The 22,625-nt window shown below is 41.1% G+C and overlaps 2 protein-coding genes across 3 annotated transcripts in view; one reads left to right on the forward strand and one right to left on the reverse strand.

The window, feature by feature from the left end:
• The first annotated feature begins 3,551 nt into the window (after nucleotides 1-3,551).
• LOC106604867 (T-cell leukemia homeobox protein 3) lies at nucleotides 3,552-7,634 on the forward strand. Its single transcript, XM_014199950.2, has 3 exons — nucleotides 3,552-4,196; nucleotides 5,482-5,716; nucleotides 6,964-7,634. Exons 1-3 carry the CDS (start codon nucleotides 3,779-3,781, stop codon nucleotides 7,145-7,147), a joined length of 837 nt encoding a protein of 278 aa, XP_014055425.1. The 5' UTR covers nucleotides 3,552-3,778; the 3' UTR covers nucleotides 7,148-7,634.
• A 103-nt stretch (nucleotides 7,635-7,737) lies between these two features.
• The window catches only part of LOC106604868 (Kv channel-interacting protein 1), a 45,675-nt gene continuing 30,787 nt past the window's right edge, over nucleotides 7,738-22,625 (reverse strand). For both annotated transcript variants that reach the window (XM_014199951.2, XM_014199952.2), the window contains exons 2-7: nucleotides 16,579-16,703; nucleotides 16,355-16,424; nucleotides 16,163-16,233; nucleotides 15,921-16,028; nucleotides 14,104-14,271; nucleotides 7,738-10,147 (exon numbers count right to left, since the gene is read on the reverse strand). In XM_014199951.2, the coding sequence (XP_014055426.1) occupies nucleotides 10,100-10,147; nucleotides 14,104-14,271; nucleotides 15,921-16,028; nucleotides 16,163-16,233; nucleotides 16,355-16,424; nucleotides 16,579-16,703 (590 nt within the window). In that variant the 3' untranslated portion in view covers nucleotides 7,738-10,099. The remainder of the gene's footprint in view (nucleotides 10,148-14,103; nucleotides 14,272-15,920; nucleotides 16,029-16,162; nucleotides 16,234-16,354; nucleotides 16,425-16,578; nucleotides 16,704-22,625) is intronic.

The raw sequence follows: 22,625 nt of genomic DNA on the forward strand, positions 1-22,625 counted from the left end.
AGTTCCAACCATGTCCGACCTATTGAATCATCCCACTGAGCATGTCAGCATGCAACACAATTCACACACTGGGAACACCATACACTGAGCATGGAAAAGAGAAAACATTATATTTCTCTTTCATTGTAAACAGAGATTTATTCTGTCAAGCAATGTAGGCTAATGTGAAATAGCCCCAATAAATGCTGTATGACACAAGCTTCATTGATTGCTATAGCTGCCTGTTGCCCAATAGCCAGCACCAATGTCTTGGAGCTTAATATGTATATTAAATACTTTAAATATTTCATGAGGATGGCAGGAAAGAATCGTTAGGAGCGGTAAAGTTTCATTAGCAACTCCATTTGGCTGCGAGGCAATCTCGTCCTCTACTACTGTCGCTTCTATTGCAATAAAACACATCTCTCTAGTCCCTCTCTCCTTCCTTATCCCACACTCATCTCCCCGTTTTCCCTCCCTTTCTACATATCATAATAAAACATTTGTAGATCCTCTTTAAATGCACTATTACTTACGGCTGCCTTTTCATATTCTAACATCACGGGCACTTTAGTGACGACAGAAAAACGCGTCATTCATTATTCAAAAGAAGACGATCACGTCCCTAAGAGAGACAGAAGCCCGCTCGTGAAATTGATAACAGTGGAGACTCGTGCAATAAAAATGGAGCCCGCGGGTGCCACGAGCCCGAACCTCGATTATGCAGATCAAGTGGTAATTTCTCAAACAAATCGCACGCTTTCAGTCTTTTGTTCCCTTTTCTTTGGACTGGAGCATATCTCTCCAGAGAACCAGAATGCCAGCTGAATATATTGGCTTTGCAATTTTGCACGAGAATTGACGTTCTAGCAGAGGGTCATTTAGATGAAGAGAGCTCACCAAAGTCCAGTGTTACGCCAATTACTCGACTAATAATTATAAGTGTTACAATTATTTTAGCCTACTATAGTATTGGCATAGTTGTTTTTTTGTAACCACTATTATATAATTGTTGTTAAAGGCTTTAACATTTTTGTTCGAAAGTAGGCATATCTACAGTGAGTCTTGTTTCCTGATCTGTTTGTGCTCTTGCCAAGTCCATTGGTGTCATTGTCAATCAAGCACACTCGTCTTTTTTATAAAGTTAATATGTTTTGTATCCATTAGCGTATTTATTTATTTCTAGTATTTCTATGATTTACTACAGCTATTGTTATTTTATAAACCTAATTATGATTTTTATAATCCATACAGTGGGCCTATGATGCTTATATGTAGTTTCTTGTATGTAGTTCTGTCTTTGAGCTGTTCTTGTCTATTGATGTTCTGTATTATGTCATTCTGTATTATGTTTCATGTTTTTGTGTGGACCCCAGGAAGAGTAGCTGCTGCTTTTCCAACAGCTAATTGAGATCCTAATAAAATACCAAATACCAAAAGCTTTCTCCGCAATTACTGACATCATGGGTGGTTTTCCGGAGTATATCGGGGCTAATGTGACATCATTTCGGAAAATCTGAGGATTACACAAACTCATTTACACCCACGACCCGTGGACCAACGTTTCCCGGTCCCAGTCCGCTCATTCCATTTCCAGTGGCGCCTAGCCTATGGCACGGTTCCGCCGCGTTCCAAAATCCACAGTGTAGCAAAAAGTACGAAAAGGATATAGAAAAAAGCAACGGTATATGCGTACAGATTGCATACATTCGATTTAGATTTATATGACAATCTAAAAATAAATATATATGAAACATATGATTTTATAAACCTATGAACAACATACACAATGAAAAGTGTGTATGATTTTAATATGACATAGCCTGATAACTATATAAGCAGTAGCCTAAATGTGTACGGTGAAATGAGAGCTTCTACAGTCCAATTCTTCCCCATGGAAATATGGCCACCAGTGGGGTCACATATGGCGGGGGAAACTAGCCAATTCTGCCAGTCCGTATTGCTAAATAACCACCTCAAGTTTTAGTTTTTTGATTCCTCGTTTATTCGTTTACAGATAACACATGTATTGTAAACTACTTCAAAAGTATTACTACGAAATAATTATTAATCGTAGAGGAATTTCCGCTGGATGAATATGAAAACCTTAACGCACTTTTGATATGAAAAAAACCCCACGTTTAATGGTGAGATGGAACAGAATAGCCTAATGTGCATTGGTCAAGAAACAAACAACACGATAACCTCAATTTATTCGTGGAACAAATTTGATCGAGCTGATAATTGTGGGCGGTAGGCTGCCTATCTCATATTGACTCATCAAATGAATCATGAAAACAGTATTGTTCATTATAGTTACAGTTATCTATGCGTGTCAAAATTAAAACGTATTGCAACCCAAAATATAGGGTTTCAATTATAGGCTAATAATATATATTTTTTAAAGTGAAACCTGTGTTGAAAATCTTGGCTATTGTAAATAAATTAAATGAAAATGTTAAATGGGTGAAAGACTAGGCCTATATCAGCACTGAAGATGAGGACAGGAACCCATTTCAGCAAGGCTCTAGCCAGGGGTCGAGAAACAGTTAATTGTGTCCGTCTTTTCATTGCGTCTGATGGGCAGCAGGTTCCAGCGACCATGCCGGCCCTCCACTTCATCTGTACTAGCCCGTGGCCTCGTCACACAATTCCCTTTTATTAACATTTGATGTGGCACAGCGGTGGCATAGTTCAGGCCTTATAAGGACTTTAAGCATTATTCCTATTATAATTATTAATCCTGGCGTGTGTATGACATAACCCACTGGTTTACTTACAGAGGAGGATTAAACTGTAGCTGTGAACGGATGCTCATAATCATAACTGAGAGGTGATGCCTCGCTTGTTCTATACCTCAAACCAATGGCCCTAACCAAGGACCACTTCAATCCATGACGAATAGAGAGAAACTCTTGTTTTAATAAAGGCCCTCTCGTGTTTAAGAAATATATATAATACGACTGAACTGCCTGCATTAATCTCCACTACTCCATACTGGTCCGGAGAGAGACGCAACACACGTAGCGTTATGGACTGTTTTGCCTATCACAGATATACCACAGAGATAAAACAGAGGCATAAACAATAAAGAGACAAGAGCTATCGAGATAATCGACGATAAAACAGAATATTATACAAATAGGAAAGGCAATAGGAAATATAAATATAGGTAGGCCTAAGTGTTGCAACTCTTGTCTGTTATTTCAGTTCAATGGAAATATTATATTACAGCATACTGCATTTCCATGGAGCCCGGGACAATGGTTACAAAATAGAGATTAGAAAACATGGACTCGGATCCCCGTTTGAAAACCTGTAAACCCACTATGTCAAGTGAAGGATTGTCCAAACAGGTCAAATTAAAAGGTTTAGAAATCGATGCTCTGATATCGCACTAAATTGACCAACTCTGAGATCTAGGAAGGAGTATGGTGTCAAGTGATACCCACCATGCTTCAATCAGTCATTAAAATGACAACCAATGAACAGTCAAGGCGTTGACAGCATCAACCAATAGAAGCACAGGAATGGGGCTTTTGGGGGGAAACAGCAAGACCAAGATGGTTTGACGCAAGGAGTAGAGCGTCAGCGACGTCTCCAAACGCACATCAAACTTTCACTGGCGCTCCCGAGGATGATCTGAAGGAGGCCTTTCCGAAGTTGCAGACGGTGGGATTTTGAAAGGAAGATGACATTGGAGACAACGGCATCTTCTCTTTGGCACAAACAGGCCGTTTAACCTCGTAATTTAATTTCCATCCAGTCCAGCCATCCCACGGTCTATTGAAAGGTGAGGATGGAGCGCGCACCCAGCGCCCCAAGTCCTCCTCCCAAAGCGGCCCAGCACGAACCCATCAGCTTCGGTATCGACCAGATACTCAGTAGCGGTGCTGACTCAGAGACCGGCCGGACCAGCAGCAGATACGGTTCGGATACAAGCAGTGGAGACGGTTACCGTTTGGGAAGCCCAACTGGAGGGAACGCTGCCTCCTACACTGCGCTGTCCATCTCCCTCTCCGGCATGGTACCACAGTTAGACGATCCTGGTTTGTACGGAGTGAACTGTAGCCTGGGCAGCAGAGGAGTGATCCGGGTGCCTGCTCACAGACCGTTGACTACCTCGGGGCCGCCGCACTTGATGAGCGCTGTACCCGGGTATGGAGGCCTGTGTTACCCGTGGGTCGGGAATAGGTTCGCCAAGGAAAGGTTATCAGGTAACTTTCCGATAGAACCCTTAGCATCAAATAATGTTATTGAAAAAAAATACACAATTTCATGCGCAGTGATTTAGGTTATCTATGTTTCCCGTAATGGCAATTTTACTTTCAATGTGTTCAAAACAGCTTAGTTTACAATAAGCGTGCAATAAGCTTAGAAAAAGTGAAAAGACTAATAACAACGATAACGATATAGCAATAAACATTTAAATAATAAGGATGATGTAATCAATAAAATAACAAGGCACATTAATTCAATCTTCAACCTTTTATGCATACAAAAAAAATAAGAAAATGTAGGCTTACATTTTTAAATATGCAGTCATTTAGCAGACTCGACCCATGCAATTTTACTGAAATTGTAGCCTGTTTCATTGTTTATCTTAATCATTTAGCCTATTTGAATATTACAATACTTAGCCTATACTATAGCAACGAAAATCACACAAATATTTAATTGGTCTATAAAAAGATGGCCTTTCAAAACGAAATGAGTGAGAAAAATCTCAAACAAATAATTTGGTGCTAGAAGACCACAAGCCTAAATCAATGAAAATGGAGGCATTTACAGAGAGATAAAATAAAATATAAATATACTATTTTGGGGGATTCTTACAATGCAATTTCAATCAATTATAGGCTACCAATTAAAACATTATTAACATACCACGTGAAATAGGAAAACATAATAAACAATAGTTTAGTAGCAATTATGTTGGGAGTCATTATTTTCCACAACGATTTTTTTTCGCCATAATTCACACCCAACAGTTTAGACAACGATATATGAAGAACTCAAAAACATTCTCGCCAAGAGTGGTCTCCCATAGTTTGAATGTTAGGGAATAATACTATAGATTTATTTACATTTTTTTATGTTCCAATTCGGCACCCAGAACTGAAGCCAAAATTATTTACTCCCTGTGTTTACTAGGCTATTTCATGTGATTGTTTGTTCACGCTAGAGGAGGCAAGCCTAACTTCAATAGCCAGACAGGAATGATATCTTTATTCACAGAAAACAATCGGATAAAATAGAACTGCTCGGTTTTATTCAGACGCCAAATTAACCAATAGAAGAAATATTCTTCTGTTCTACTACTTTCTTTCTCCAAAAACATTTATAGCCTAACCTTTGTTTTCGGGTGAGGATTATGTAGGCCCTACAAGTAGGCCTACTACCAAACCTTATCCACTGTACAACAAAGTTGGAGGCTCACCTCACTTTTCCACTGCGTAAACTCAACCTCCAGTCTGTCTGTCTTTCTGCTCTCTCCATCAGCTCTCGTGCCATTCACGGTGACCCGGCGAATAGGTCATCCATACCAGAACCGTACGCCGCCCAAACGGAAAAAGCCTCGGACATCGTTCTCTCGTGTGCAGATTTGTGAGTTGGAGAAGCGCTTCCACCGGCAGAAGTACCTCGCGAGCGCCGAGCGGGCCACCCTTGCCAAGAGCCTGAAGATGACGGATGCGCAAGTCAAGACCTGGTTCCAGAACCGACGGACCAAATGGAGGTCAGTTGATCCATGAGCTTACCTGTTTACTCAAACCTTGAGTTGACCTCATATAGAGGGACAGGGGCGCAACTTTGGTTTCAGAAGTGGGGGGGACATAATTATTATTATTATATATTTTTAAATCCAGTTGAATAAAAACTCTAAACAGCCTACCCGACCGCTCAGAGGCATCCGCATGGTCCTAAACACAACGTTGCCTTGTTTTGTATCACACATAAAACTGGGGGGACCAAAAATGCAATGTCCCCCGTCACCAGTGAAAGTTGCGCCCATGGAGATGGATACAGGGCTCTAGTGCCCAAAAGCCCGTTTTAGCATGGGCGGGCCATTGATGACTTTCACCATTTTGAAGTAGTCAACTGGGTGGGACTTCCTATGGGTTAAGGAAGGATCACATGATTCCATCCTGGTCGTCAGGAGGGATCAGCCAATTAATTATACTAGTGAGCAAACATTCCATAACTGCAGACGGCACTAAATCGCCAAACTTGACTTTATACCTTTTCAAACAACACACTACAGCTGACAGTATGCACCCTTCCAGTTTCTTTGCCAAGTCATAGAAGTAGTCGAAGATGAAAATTGTCTACTTCAAAATAGACATGGCCTCAATGGCACTGCCCATGCTCTCACAGACACCATAAATAGGACAGGTGCAACGATGTGATGTCTATCTAAGTCTATGGTTTACCTCTTCATTTGACATGTTTTCAAATCTCATTCACCAGTCACTTCCGCTCATGTGCAATTAGTCTGGGGAGGAGGTTAGTTTTAGCTAGGCCTTAATGGGGGACTAATAATGTTTGGGTTGTGTGAATGTATAATTGCAGAGGATTTTAAACTAAAGGCAAAACAGACGCAGGCTGTTCTTACCATCATGTTTTTTTCTTCCTGGCACTGATTTCTATTCCTGGTTCTGCTGGTGGTAGAACTACAGATATTCCCAGCGTTTTTTGGGGAAGAAACATTTGGGATTTACCAGCTGGTTCCAGTTGCCTAGTGCGCTTATTATGGGCTTGTTCAGGAGAGTCGCTATGATCTATGTACTGTGAAGCCAATTTTTTTACACTTGTGTTCTAAGAAGAAATAAGCTATAGATGCATGTGGAAAGTTGAGGCGGTTTATAAATGTCCACTATAGGCCACCTAAGTTTGACCATCGCTGAACGTCAACATATCAATATTCTTTGTTCATAATTCAATTTTATGCAATTCATCTCTCTCTCTTTCTCTTTGCTCTCTCAGGAGACAGACAGCGGAGGAAAGGGAGGCTGAGCGTCAACAGGCCAATCGGCTGATCCTGCAACTGCAGACCGACGCCCTCCACAAGTCCCTCGGCGAATCAGCAGGCTCCGACCCACTGTGCTCACATAACTCCTCCCTGTACGCCCTGCAGAATATGCAGCCCTGGGCCGAGGAGAGGGAGTAGGAGGAAGACTCCCCCAACCGCTGTTCCAGGGTCACACATTTGTTTATCCGTCCAATTGGGGTGATCTGATCTGATCCTAGATTATTTGTTGGTGCCAAAATGGAGGGTATGGACAGTGTGATGCCACTTTGAGACTGTGTAGAGACTAGGCGCCTGATAGGACCACACCCTCAACCTGAATGAATGACTGCACTGTCGACATTACACAAGCACCCTTACCAGTTTCAACAAGTGTTTTTACCCCTATCTGGCCTTATGTTACATTCCACACTGTGACTCTATGGCTAAAGACTGAGGTTGTAGACTAAAATTGACAGGGAAGGATAGGAGGAGGAGTGTGTGTAAGGTAGAGGGATAGATAGAGGAGTGTAGGAGAGAGGGAGGAAGAGGGGGAGAGAGAGGGAGGAATTCCTATGAGGATGTAAATGTTTCATAATTTGTACTTGGGATGTATACATATGTAAATAACGATATAAACTCTTCACTTGAGATCACTTTGCTTATGTTTTTTTGTGAGATAGAGACATGAATGGAAAGCTTTAATTACTCACAGCCTCTCTCCCTTGCTAAAGAAGACACTTCAAAGGTCATTACTTTCTCTGAAAAGTTTATTGTTAAATATCATTTTGTACAACATTTCAATATACACTGATGTGACTTAATTTTTTCTGTCTGTCATTCTCTGTCTGTTAGTCTCACCTTTCTACGCTTTGCTGATCATGAATCTTGATATTGTATAAAAGTATAGGTGAAGGTAAGGTAATAGGGGACTGTGAAATAAGGGATTCTGTGTTTTGTTGTCAGTGAGTCTTCACATTATTTAGGCTATTGTCATCATCACCCATGTCATGGCTTTCATTCCTGTATCCTCAGTGACAAGGTATAATTCTATTCATTTTCATTTTCTCTCTCTCTCTCTCTCTCTCTCTCTCTCTCTCTCTCTCTCTCTCTCTCTCTCTCTCTCTCTGTATTGTCTTGAGAGTTGTTACTGTACAGTTGTAATGTCCCACAGGATACCATGCACACACCCATATTGGCACAATACAAGCATAAGAGCACACTTCAAAATAGTGCTGGGCGATTAGCGCTTTTTGAGGTCGGTTCAGTTTTGGTTTTTGAAAAATAATCACGGTTTTCTTATTTTTTCTTTTTTACAATAAATGCATTATGTGTTCAATGCTGTAACAACAATGAATAAAACAATTGATGGTAGTGAGTGACAGCCTATTACTATCAGTTATTAGGCTCTAAACCATCATTTATTCACATTACTTTACTTACAGTAAAGTCAATATTTTGGTTGTGTAAATTACATATTTGTTTTTAGTATGGTGATAATAAGATATGCAATTACTGCATATCACTTATTAACAAACCATCCCTTATTCACATCACTTTAATAAAATATTTCAGTTGTTGTGTATATTTTTTATTTATTTCATTTGATGACTTAATATTTTATTCCAAGTCATCATCTCATCTCGGCTCAGGCTGTAGCAGCCAGCCAGCCATCTATCTCTGTTCTGCCAGAGTCATCCTTCAGGATAGCAGGCTTTACATAGCTGGCTAGCTGCCTGCTGTCTGATGAAATCCCGTTTTAAGTAGTTCTTTAAAGTAGATAAGGCATACTTTTAACACTGCTAAATAACAACTATTAATCGATTAGATACATCAATCAATTATATACATTCTCTCCTATCTCTCTATCACTCTTCCGCTGTGTCTGTCTGTCGGCCACACAGGCTTGCCCGGCAAAGAACCAATGAGAACAGGAGGCAGCTAGCTGTAGGCAATGGATTCTGGTCAATGTAGTTCACTACCACGTTTTCGGCGCTTAACTCTGTTGAGTTGGACAACATGTCCCAGAGAGAAATCTCTCTAGAGAAATGACACAAATGGTGCACAACTAAATGGAATTCAAATAATGGAACCAATGTCAGTCAATTAGTTATTTACAAACTGAAAATATACCAACATTTCGGTTATTTGCTCAGCACTACTTCGAAATTGCCATAGGCCACAGAACATTCAATCCAGGCTCTGTGGGTTGGAATATCATCTGGCCAGATTGACAGACAAAGAGACAGATCAACGGAGCTCAGTGCAGACAGAAAGATAGAAGCCAAAAACCCAACGACACAAGGCACCACAACACGAAACACATTGACTAACACTAACACACATACAGTAGGAGCGCTGTATATAGCGGGGTTAGGACGGACTTGTTTTAAATGTATATTTCTTAATATGTTGCGGTCAAATACAGATCACATGAATTGTACAAATGAAAATGTACAGGAAATGTCCTCAATTTGTATTTGTAAACTGTATTTGTGGTGAAATTGAGGCCAGGATTCAATCCAAGGAGCGTTATAGAGCAGCACACTGACTGCCGACAATGCGACTTTTAAGGGCAACTTCCCCGACGTTCAAAGAGATCGCTCTATAGTGCGCCTCGGATTGAATCCCGGCCTGACACAGTGTAGGTATGTGTGTATGTCTTAATGTGTGTGTGTGTGTGTATGTCTCTATAATGTCAGTATGTCAATTAACAGGTGTTATATACACTCTCTGAGAGAACAGTAACCATAACAACGACGACAACATCAACAGAACAAGACTGAGAGAGTTCGGACCAAGGGTGAAAGATTACAGGGTCACAGGAAGATCAAAACAGGTACAAGGGGTCAGAGGTCAGTGGGAGGGGTAATAACCCAGCCTGTTGATTGGTCACTGTCATTGTAACGTGATGGTGAGACACTGTGCCACACGGCAGATGCATATAGCTGTTTCTGGGCGGCAAGTGTTGAGTACCTCTCATAACCATGCTGACAGCAAAGTTTATGTGTCCCTTTTTGCCATTAAATGGTGGGTTGCTCTTTCTTCTCACAGTTCAAAGGTCTTTCCTATCTCTCTTTCATTTTCCCACTGTGTCTCTTTTGTCTGTTTCGTTTATATGACGTTTTCGAAAAGCTGCAGGGACCTCATGATGTTTTCATCCTGGGGAAGAAAGTACGAAAAAAAGGAGGAAGCTGATCATGAGGAATAAAACAGTAACACCTCTGAACTTGCACATACACAGTGGTGGAACAAGTACCCAACTGTCCTACTTGAGTAAAAGTAAAAATATCTTAATAGAAAATGACTCAAGTAAAAGTAAAAGTCACCCAGTAAAATTCTACTTGAGTAAAAGTCTAAAAGCATTTGTTTTCAAATATACTTAAGTATCAAAAGTAAAAGTATAAATCATTTCAAATTCCTTATATTAAAACAAACCTGATGGCACCATTTTCTTGTTTTTGAATTTATGGAAAGCCGCAGGCACACTTCAACATTCAGACATCATTTACAAACAAAGCATGTGTGTTTAGTGAGTCCGCCAGATCAGAGGCAGTAGGGAACCCTGACCTGTTCACCGGACGTGCTTGTTGCACCCTCGACAACTACTATGATTATTATTATTTGACCATGCTGGTCATTTATGAACATTTTAACATCTTGACCATGTTCTGTTATAATATCCACCCTGCACAGCCAGAAGAGGACTGGCCACCCCTCATAGCCTGGTTCCTCTCTAGGTTTCTTCCTAGGTTTTTGGCCTTTCTAGGGAGTTTTTCCTAGGGAGTTTTTCCTAGCCACCGTGCTTCTTTCACATGCATTGCTTGCTGTTTGGGGTTTTAGGCTGGGTTTCTGTACAGCACTTTGAGATATCAGCTGATGTACGAAGGGCTATATAAATAAATTTGATTTGATTGGATTTGATTTTTGATTTGATTACCAGGGATGTTCAGTTGATAAGTTTGTGAATTTCACTATTTTCCTTTCCTGCTAAGCATTCAAATTGTAACGAGTACTTTCGGGGGTCAGGGAAAATGTATAGAGTAAAAAGTGCAATATTTTCTTAAGGAATGTAGTGAAGTAAAAGTAAAAGTAGTCAAAAATATAAATAGTTAAGTAAAGTACAGATAATCCAAAAAAACAACTTAACTAGTACTTTAAAGTATCTTTACACTACTGCACATACTGTACAGTGCTCAGTGTAGTACTCTGACTGTATCACATAAGTACCACTAGGTGGCAACGAAGACTGAGAAGAGGTTATAAATGAAAATGTCTTACTCAGGCAGTTTAAAATAGAGTACCACATTATGAGTCATAATACCCCAAAAGCCAAGCGGTCAAACAAGGAAATGGTTCCAATAATATTTCCACCATTCATTTTTTCCCCATATGCGATTTTAGAAACACTTAAAATAAGGGCTGTGTTTCGTGTAGGCTCACCCTGGTGTGACGTTTTGATAACCGTGTAAATTTCTCTAGGACAAGGTAACTTCTATCAACACATTCGCCTGTATTTACCCCCCACCCCCCACCCCCCCCAAAATGAAACGCTAATTAGCTGCTAATGTGGCAATCATAAAAAAAAAACTACAAATGCCATGATGAGCTGTGGGGGCCCATGCGCCTGACATCAATGTCTATATTTTCATTGAATAAATCATTTTGACAGTAACCCACCAAAAATATCATTCATAAACCTTTTTTTAACTGACATATGTACTAGGAAGCTAAGTGTTTGTTCCTTGGGCTTCGGGCATGTGACTGAAAAAATGCCCCAGGTCTTGAAAAATAGTGCAGTGAGTCGAGCTTACTTAGGTGTTCAACAGAGCATATCAGACCGAGAGCCTAACGCTTCCTTAGGTAGTTCTTTATGAGTTTTAGTTTAGAAAATAATCTCTCCGCAGACGCGACAGTTACAGGGATGGTAAAAAAACTGCTTGAATACCATAAGAACATCAGGAAAACTGGGTTGTAGGGAGTGGTGCTTCAAATACAGCAGTTTCACAACAGTCCCTTATCACTGGTATATCTTGGCATGCATTATTCAAGAATACGTTTAGATTGGTTGCAGCGCCATGAGCGTACAATGCACAATGTCTCAGGAAAGGCTGTCTGGGTTGGCAGTACTCAGTATAGAAAACAGTCGGGCCTGCAACCTGGACCTACGGGCCGTGGTGAATACATTTGCTCACAAAAATGCAAGGCAACGCAGTCACATGCTGTAGCTACTATAGGCCTCTACATGAAAAAGAGAGACAAGCGACGACACAAATAGACTTTATTCTAAGAGAAAGAAAGAGAAAAAGAAAGACACAGAGAGAGAAAGCAAGGAGGACTTCACCAGACCAGGGGAGTCTCTCAAAGCGGCATTAGTTGAATTGAATTTGATTCAATTTAATTTACCTTGAATACCGCAGCCCATTTGTGTAGGCTATTAGCCAGACAGAACCCGCTGAGCTCAACAACAAACAGTGGCTGAATTTATCCTCAAGCCAAGTACTTTTTTCTTAATTGTAAGGCTATTTGATGTGTAATTTTGATAAAAAGTGTATAAATAGCAGCTAAATGCGATATATAGCTATAGATAGTACACTGCATAATGAAAGCGTCCCTAGTAAGCTAGTGTTTTGAGGGTGGACTGACTGTATTATTTGGAATTAAAAGACTGGTTATAAGCATAACAACTTTCTATCCAAGCTGGGAGAGAGCCCGAGGATGGCTCATGTCATGCAGGTCCCGGCAGGCTATACAGGACAATTGATTTAAAAAATCAATTGGTAGCTGTTGCATCAAACATTTATTTTACAATCTGCAATGTTAAAATGTCCAACTTTAATTACTGAACAAGCAATTACATTATTGCCACCAGCCAGCAGTCTACTGTAAATGGCAGCATTTCAACACCATGTATAGCTTTTATGAAATGTGAGGCTTAACATGAGAAAATTACAACCAAATAGGCCTACCAATAAACATTTATTCCTTAGCTGAAGCACAGCTATAGGCTACGTGCCCTGGCACCAGAGAAAGCCTGTCATCGATTCAATAGGCAGCCGCACAGACCTGTAGCGATTTCAGCACCATGGACAGTGATCGGTAGTCTATACTTTTTGAGTTGCTGTCCGGCTGATGCGTTAAACATCCAAGCTTGCAGGGATCCAGAGAAACTGCATTATGGCAGTGGTGTGAGATCAATGGCTCTGGTCTATTTATTGTCCCCTCCCTGCTCTCTCCACCCACCCCGCCCGACCCGAAAAAATTTGGGAATGGGGTGTCTCGCTGTGTAGGATTATTTTATAAGTTATATTATTTTCTAAGTCACTGTTGTGTAGTTCTAAAATAACTAACTGCACAAAAGTGTTTGGAATTGTAATGATAATTGATTATCGACTACCTTGCTCTATTCTGATTGGTCAGCTGTTTGTTGATGGTTAGAAGAATACAGGAAATAGTTGAGTTGAAGAGTGCTGGCCTAATGGCCGTGAAAATGGTCAGTTGATAAATACATTTACATAAGAGTAGTCAGTCTCCATCCAGTGTTCTTCTACATAGAGCGGGATCAACCCACCATCTAAAACCCTCAAACTGCAATAGTATTATACAGGATTAAGTGGGAAGGATGTTTAATGATCAAATCAAATTTTATTTGGTAAAAGTGACTAGTCAATCAGGATAGATAATAAACAGAGTAGCAGCAGCATATGTGAAGAGTGTGAAAGGGTGTGAAAGTGTGTCTATGTGTTTGTGTGTGTGTGTGTGTGTGGTGTCAATATGCATGTGTGTGTGTATTTTGTGTGTGTGAGCATATGTAGTGTGTGTGTGTGTGTGTGTGTGTGTGTGTGTGTGTGTGTGTGTGTGTGTGTGTGTGTGTGTGTGTGTGTGTGTGTGTGTGGTGAATATGCATGTGTGTGTGTATTTTGTGTGTGTGAGAATATGTAGTGTGTGTGTGTGTGTGTGTGTGTGTGTGTGTGTGTGTGTGTGTGTGTGTGTGGTGAATATGCATGTGTGTGTGTATTTTGTGTGTGTGAGAATATGTAGTGTGTGTGAGCATATGTAGTGTGAGTGTGTGCATAGAGCCAGTGATAATCAAAGAAGTCCAGAGAACTCCAGTTTACCTCCTGGCAAGACAGAATGAACTCATCCAGAGTGACTACTCCATCTCTGTTCTTGTCCATCTTCTGGAAGAAAGCATCCACATGTTGTTTGGGAGTGTCCGTCTTCAGGGCAGGGTATGTGTACTTCCCCATCATGTCATATATCGCTCTGACGATGTCTGTCATCTCCTGTAACACACACAAAAGCACAGTTTGTCTGTCAGTGGATGTCAAATGTGAAACAAAACACACAATTATTTTGAAATGTACTACACATGTATTTATTCTATATTATTGAACCTTTATTTAACTAGGCAAGTCAGTTAAGAACAAATTCTTATTTACAATGACGGCCTACCAAAAGGCAAAAGGCCTCCTGCGGGGACGGGGGCTGTGATTTAAAATAAAAATATATAAATATAGGACAAAACACACATCAAGACAAGAGAGACAACACAACATTACATAATGAGAGACCTAAGACAACAACATAGCAAGGCAGCAACACATGACAACACAGCATGCTAGCAACATAACATGACAACATCATGGTAGCAACACAACATGGTAGCAGCACAAAACATAGTACAAACATTATTGGGCACAGACCACAGCACCAAGGGCAGGAAGGTAGAGACAACAATAAATCATGAAAAGCAGCCACAACAGTCAGTAAGAGTGTCCATGATTGAGTCTTTGAATGAAGAGATTGAGCTAAAACTGTCCAGTTTGAGTGTTTTTTGCAGCTCGTTCCAGTCGCTAGCTGCAGCAAACAGAAAATACGGGATGTGTGTGCTTTGGGGACCTTTAACAGAATGTGACTGGCAGAACGGGTGTTATATGTGGAGGATGAGCACTGCAGTAGATATCTCAGATATGGGGGAGTGAGACCTAAGAGGGTTTTATAAATAAGCATCAACCAGTGGGTCTTGCGGCAGATATACAGAGATGACCAGTTTACAGAGGAGTATAGAATGCAGTCGTGTGTCCCATAAGGAGCATTGGTGGCATATCTGATGGCCGAATAGTAAAGAACATCTAGCTGCTCGAGAGCACCCTTACCTGCCGATCTATAAATTATGTCTCCGTAATCTAGCATGGGTAGGATGGTCATCTGAATCAGGGTTAGTTTGGCAGCTGGGGTGAAAGAGGAGCGATTACGATAGAGGAAACCAAGTCTAGATTTAACTTTAGCCTGAAGCTTTGATATGTGCTGAGAGAAGGACAGTGTACCGTCTAGCCATACTCCCAAGTACTTGTATGATGTGACTACCTCCAGCTGAGTATAAGACTGTATCATCTGCATACAAATGGATGAGAGAGCTTCCTACTGCCTGAGCTATGTACTCCCTTGGTGACAGGCAGTGGCTGAGACAGCAGATTTTCTGACTTTGTACACTGCACTCTTTGAGAAAGGTAGTTAGCAAACCAGGCCAAAGACCCCTCCGAGACACCAATACTCCTTAGCCAGCCCACAAGAAGGGAATGGTCTACCGTATCAAAAGCTTAGGCCAAGTCAATAAAAATAGCAGCACAACATTACTTAGAATCAAGGGCAATGGTGACATCACTGAGGACCTTAAAGGTTGCAGTGACACATCTATAACCTGAGCGGAAACCAGATTGCATACCAGAGAGAATCCTATAGACATCAAGAAAGCCAGTCGTAAACTGTATGGTGTACCCACTTGCATGTGCACACACACACACACACACACACACACACACACACACACACACACACACACACACACACACACACACACACACACACACACACACACACACACACACACACACACACACACACACACGAACGCACACAAACACACAAACACCTCCTTGCTGATGTAGCCATCTGTGTTTATGTCATACAGGTTGAAAGTCCACGTCAACTTCTCCCTCACTGATCCCCTCAGTAAGATGGACAGAGCCATGACAAAGTCCTGGAGGAGGGAGAGAATGAGACACTGTCACAGGGAGAACAAGAGGAAGAGTGATCCAGCATGGAATGCACGAAGGGTAAGTGATCAGAGGATCGTGAGGGGGGGAATTTGAGACGCGGTAGAGGAATGTTAACCTCAAACTTGATGGATCCGCTGTGTGCTGAGTCAAAGGCGTCGAACAGGTAGTGTGCATAGGAACTGGCATCTGCAGAGCATTGGAGAGAAGACAGATACATGTTACTCTTTATGGGCTTACGCAACATACCCACAACACAACTCAACACCTTTACATGTTATGGAGACACATACACAAACTCATTTCTTACCTCCATGGGGAAAGAACTGGGCGTATATCTGTTTGAAGGTGTCCTCGTTCACCACCCCACTAGGGCACTCCTACGGTGGAAATAGAAAGAGAGAAAGAAAGAGAGAAAGAAAGACAGAGAGACAGAAAGAGAGAGAGAGATCAGCCCCAGAGAGACATCGGTGACGGACACTAAGTGATGAAGTGATGGAGAAATGGAATGATAAGTATAGACTGACTACATACGTTTTTGAAGCCACGGTAAAGGACTTGTAGCTCTCTCTTGCTGAAGTTGCTCTGAGCCTCCAGTTTATCCAGCCCTTCTGGCCGATGACACACAACGCTCAGCTCAAAATCATCATCAATTTTATCTAGAGAGAGAGACATATATACTGTAGATAGGAGATTTTCACAAAAGGTTGCATTTTAATCAGCTATGGAAAATAGAAATAGGTAGGGAGAGAGAGAGAGAGAGAGGGAGAGAAAGAGGAAGTAGAGAAAAGTTCAGGTAAGAGAGGGCACAATAGGACAATGGGAGAGATGGAGCAGAGAGAAAAAGAGAGACAGGAGGGTAGAGAGAGTGACCTGATCATTAACAATTCATTACTGCCTCTGCCAGAGGGGAGGGGACCAGAGGACGGACAGACGGACAGACGGACACACGGGCACACACACTCCTCCAGGCCATTTGGTTTCATCCTGGTGGCAGAGCTGTCTCTGTCAGTGTCTCATTAGTGAGAGGTGGAGAGTGCTGACTCTAGCCCGAGGTGAGGTAATTCAGACACAACTCACCTGGGAAGCCAAGTGACACTTACGTTACAGGTGCTCTGACAGATGCACTGTTCAATGATACTGTACAGTCACACAAAACCAGTCTCACACAGAGCTAGGGTTGCAAAGCTGCTGGTATTTTACCAAAGCCACTGGAATCTGCAGTAATTTTGGTAATTAACAGCAAATCTATGGCAATCTATTGTAACTTTGATCATTTATACTAACTATACTACTTTATGTTAACTTAAGACATTTATTCATGTACAGTATTCCTTTTTTGGGCCCGCTTTAAATGATGTGCGGCTTATAACGGCTTCATAAAGCCTTCATAAACACTACTTAAATGTGTGACAAATCATCTATAACCGTATGTCATGCTTTATAAAGTGTTCATAAATGTGGCATAACTGTGGGACATAACTCCCAATGTCAAATGTGGCATAACCCACTATGTAAAATATTACATAAACCTGTGCTTTATAAAGGGTGACATAAGCACCACTTAATAAAGGCCTTATAAATCATATTAAATTGAGGCTTCACAAAGCATTTCTAACCCTGTCATGCATCTTGGTAGAGCATTGCAACGCCAAAATATTGGGTTCGATTCCCGGGACCACCCATACGTAAAAATGTATTCACGCATGACTGTAGGTCGCTTTGGATAAAAGTGTCTGCAAAATGTTATATTATATTTCACTAAAACATTTTTAGGATGGCCCAACCTCTTTCCCTCCTCGGTGCATAGTCAATATTGGACCTGACCTCAATTTTCCCCAAAATGCTGAGTTGCAGGATGACACACACTCTAAAGTGCAGTCATTACAGGGCATCCATTAAAACATTTTTGCCTACTTCTTTTTTTGCCCAAATTCTGTTTTCTTGATTTTGTTTTCACAGGTTTCGGATTTCCCCCAGTTTTTCTGGCTTAACCAATTTTTTCCACGTTTTTTTAATAGAAAAAAAACAAAAACTTTTGATTTGCTGTCTTCACAACAATTCTTAAACCACATCAGGGGTTGAAACGTAGATTTGTTTTTAGTGTAATTTCCTTTTCATTCAGTGAGCATGCCCTGCACTGTTGTTCGGTTAGCGGGTTTTCTATGTGATATGATTCGGATGCCAATGGAATACTCTACTTGCTGGAGCCTCACGTGGAGGAAAGACTAGCGGAGGAAGGAGTTCGCTTCTGCTGCAGTGTTCACGGTCAAATATTACGCATTGTGGCTGTGCTTGGAGTAAAAGGCCAGAAACACTCCGTATTATTCAGAGCCCCACGAAAGGACACCATATACATTATACATTTGACAGACCCTACTGAGTAATCCCTAACATACATTTACTGCGGCACCCAGAATAGTTATTGCTGAAAGCCAATATGTATTCCATATACAGTGATTCGCATTGGGGCATTTATTTATTTAAAACCCAAATGTAATGCAAATGTCACTTAAATATGAACAAATATGAATAATTTTAATGTTACAACAATAATTGTTCATATATCATGAATGGGTATCGAATCTTTTATACTATTACGTGGGAGACTTTTATTTTGAACATTTCGTAAATTCCGAGATCCGGAAGTACTTTTTTAGTGTTGCTGACGAGATGCTGAACATGTGATGAGTTCAAACGCCAACTTGTGCTGCCACCGGACAGTAAAAAATAAGTAAATTAAGCACTATGTATCATAATCAAAAATATTTTGTAGTCGTTAAGTGTTGAGTTAGATTACATACAGTAGCTACCTCAATTGTTATTTTAAATAATTTCGGTGACTTCACCGAAATGTAGCTTGCTAGCAGGCTCAGCTAAATACATCTCACCCTAGATACAGCCATGTCTCATAGTCACGTTATGACATTTGTAAATTAAAGAGAAATATAATAATACGAATTGAATGGAGTTTCCCATCTTCCCATTCGGAGTTTCTGGCGCAGCACAGAAATGCCCTTATCCAGATGGTGGGACCAAAGGCATTTCCTAACGAACCTGCTAGCTTTCTTTTAAGGTTGGAACGAACATGCAGTCCCTCCAGCAGGAAGAAAGACAACCATTTGCCAGCTCAAAGACAAGCTACACTATTCACACCCGTCATCAAGGCAAAGGGTGGCTACTTTGAAGAATCAAAAATATATTTTGATTTGTTTAACACTTTTTTGGGGTTACTACCAGATTCCATATGTGTTATTTCATAGTTACTTATTTTCACAACTTCCACCAGTTTGATGCCAAAACATTGACAACAAATACATATTTGCATAGTAAAATAAATAGAAGTGTGTAAAAACAATACATTTCATGATCAAACTTTCATATTAAACACCAACGGTGTTCACTAAGTTGATGGTTTATATTTAGGATAATGTTTTACAGCGTTGTCATTATATTTTCATCTTATTTAATCATTTCATATATTTGACATGCGATAAGGCCAGTGAGAGGGCCAGAGATAATTACCGACACCCATGATAATCTGAAGTCCCGAAAAGGGCCACTAGATGTCTTCTTATAGATTACATAAAATCATTCAAAGATACAAAAAATAGTAGTTTACATTGAACATTTCTAGCAATATACCCTCCCTTTGCAACCCTACACACAGTTAACAGTAGTTCTCCCCCCCCCCCCCCCAACTATTAGCCCTGTCCCCCCCCTGTTCCTTCACACCCCATAATACTACAGCAATAGTCATAGACATCAATACTTATAGCTATCTTCCATTCATATGGAAGTAATATCAGAGTTTTACACAGTACACATTTACAGCCTTTTAACTCTATTTGCTCAGCAGGCTTACACGGTCAAGAGACAGACTATCCGGGTTGATATTCAGCATATGGTGCCAGTGGTACCTACTCACCCTCAACATGGATGACCCCCACAAGGTGCAGTAGTTTAACAGCCCCGCAGATCAGAAGCATAATAGCTATGATATGGAGACTGCTCGCCTCATGTTCTCCCTCATTATCCATCTCTCCTTTATGTATCAGGTCTACCGCTGGGTTTTCCCTTTCTTCCTGTTCTCCTATCTTCCCCTGCTCTGGCGGTACGCATCTAAACTTTCTACAGGACGTATCCCACCCCTCTATCTCTACTTCTGTCTCCTCTCACTGACTGCACCCACTATCTTTATACCTGCCTCGCTCTCTCTCTCTTCCACCTCTCCCCTCCTTTATCCCCCTCGCCCTCCCTTGGGCATCTCTTTCTCTCCCTCTTACCTTCGCACCATGCCTGTGACCCTCACTCCCCCTATCCCCAGTTTCCCGCTCTCACTCTCATTCCCTCCCCCTTTCTCTCTGTTTAGTAATAGAATGTCCTTCACTCTCAGGATGGACCCCACCTCCAGGGCGAGAGATGAACCACTGAACCTACCAGAACAATGATACACTCACCTTCAACCTGCCAGCGTGTGTGTGTGTGTGTGTGTGTGTGTGTGTGTGTGTGTGTGTGTGTGTGTGTGTGTCTGTGTGTGTGTGTGTGTGTGTGTGTCACAGAGCTGTGCTTAACTTGCTTGAAGGTAACTTTGCTAAATTGACGTTATATCCTTTAAATGACACACAATTACAATAGACACAAGTTATTGTCCCCCATGTAAACCAACCAGTGACGCCAAGAGCTTTTATTTTTACCTAGAAATTACATTCCACTGTATGTGTAGGCCGTCATTGTTCTTAACTGACTTGCATAGTTAAATAAAGGTTAAATAAAAATCGAAAATACAAATTAATAAAGTAAAATCAACTTGCAGTAATTAAAATTTACCAGTAGAGGGAGGCAGACACTTGCAAGATTAGATCCTTGACTGTCATTGTCCACTTCCTCCTTTCATATTGGTCTAGTGGTATTATTTCCAAAACCTGTTCAGCACTTTGAACATGTCTTGTCAGGGTTTCCTTACAATGGAGTGGGTGGCAGGTAGCCTAGCCGTTAAGCGAGATGGGCCAGTAACCAAAAGGTCTCTGGTTTGAATCTCCAAACTGACTAGGTGATTTTTTTGTTGTTGTCAATGTGTCCTTGAGCTAGGCACTTAATCCTAATTGCTTCTGTCGGTCTCGCTGGATAAGCGTGTGATGTCAATAAGTGTATGCATCCCTATTCTTCTCTTCTGTCGTTCTATTCAAGCTGATCCCGGTAATCCTTCTGTATGAGACGCTCGTTTGCATAATCTGAATCAGGCAAGGGCTACAGCTGCTTCTCATTGGCCATTTAACAGCGAGGAGCACTCTCTAAGAAGCATCACCACTACTCTGACATCACAACACTGAGCAGGTACAGTGCCTTCAGAAAGAATTCGCACCCCTTATCCACATTTTGTTGTGTTACAGCCTGAATTTAAAATGGATTACATTGAGATGTTGTGTCACTGATCCATCCACACACAATACCCCATTATGTCAAAGTGGAATTATGTTTTTAGAAATGATCAACAACCAATTTGACAGAGCTTGGAAGACTTTTTGAATGAATAATGGGCAAATATTGTACAATCCAGGTGTGCAAAGCTCTTAGGCCCCAATTCCGACCCGAGTTAAGAGCGTGTAAAGGGAACGTAGTATTAGAAGAGCACGCTATTCACCCACTATTCGTTTTGGGTGGAGATGGAATAAATGAAGGTGTGGCGGAGGCGTGTCTACAGATACACCGTATTCTGACCTCGACTTCATTCCCCCATAATTCCACCACCTTTACACGTGAGGAAACCATGAGTCAGGTCAAGCGAACCTGCCGGTTCCAAGTGGAAAAAGCATCTACTTTCTTTTTCCTGATGGAAATAACAGAATTCTCCGTGCACAGTCATTTATAAATTGGTAAGTGCTATTGATAAGAGCTAGGTAAATGAGTAATCCGTTTGTAGAAGGGGATTGTAAATACAAATAGTAATTGTTTTGGATGATTTTTCCTTATGATCCCTGGGGATTAGTGTGAAACTAGCCATACGGAAGCAAACTGAAAGTCATATCAACATGACATGTATTGCGGCCCCTTTTCCACAGTCAAATTGGAAATAAACAGTTTTGCCGTTATTCTGAATTTGAATTGTGTGCCCTCATAATTTGCACGGATGAAATGTGGAGACTAATGCTATAGACATCAGTAGGGCTGATGAGTTGATCTATGCACTTTGTTTTGATTATGTGCCCGGGCTTTTCTCCATTTTATTTGACAGTTTGTAACATGTTAAATATTAGCCACTATCAGGAGCCACCGTCAGTAATCATTCCATTCTGTTTACCTTTCTTCCCTCTGTCACATCCTTGTAGTTGTTCCTGAGGGTAGCTAGCATTAGCGGATCATATTAGGCTAACGTTGTACAATCGTTTGGGACATGTAGCCTATTTGAATCGTTATGGAACTCAGACCACACGTAAGCAGGTTAAACCTGGAGCCTGGCTCACGGTTCATAATGACTGGATCGTTGTCGTACAGTTCCGTGTTCAGTGAGGATTAGGGTAGATTTATAGGACTGTGGTTCAACCCCTGTTGTACGCTTCTTTTCCACCTTCCAATATTTT

The sequence above is a fragment of the Salmo salar genome, chromosome ssa05 (genome assembly GCF_905237065.1).
Source record: "Salmo salar chromosome ssa05, Ssal_v3.1, whole genome shotgun sequence".
Taxonomy (NCBI): Eukaryota; Metazoa; Chordata; class Actinopteri; order Salmoniformes; family Salmonidae; genus Salmo; species Salmo salar.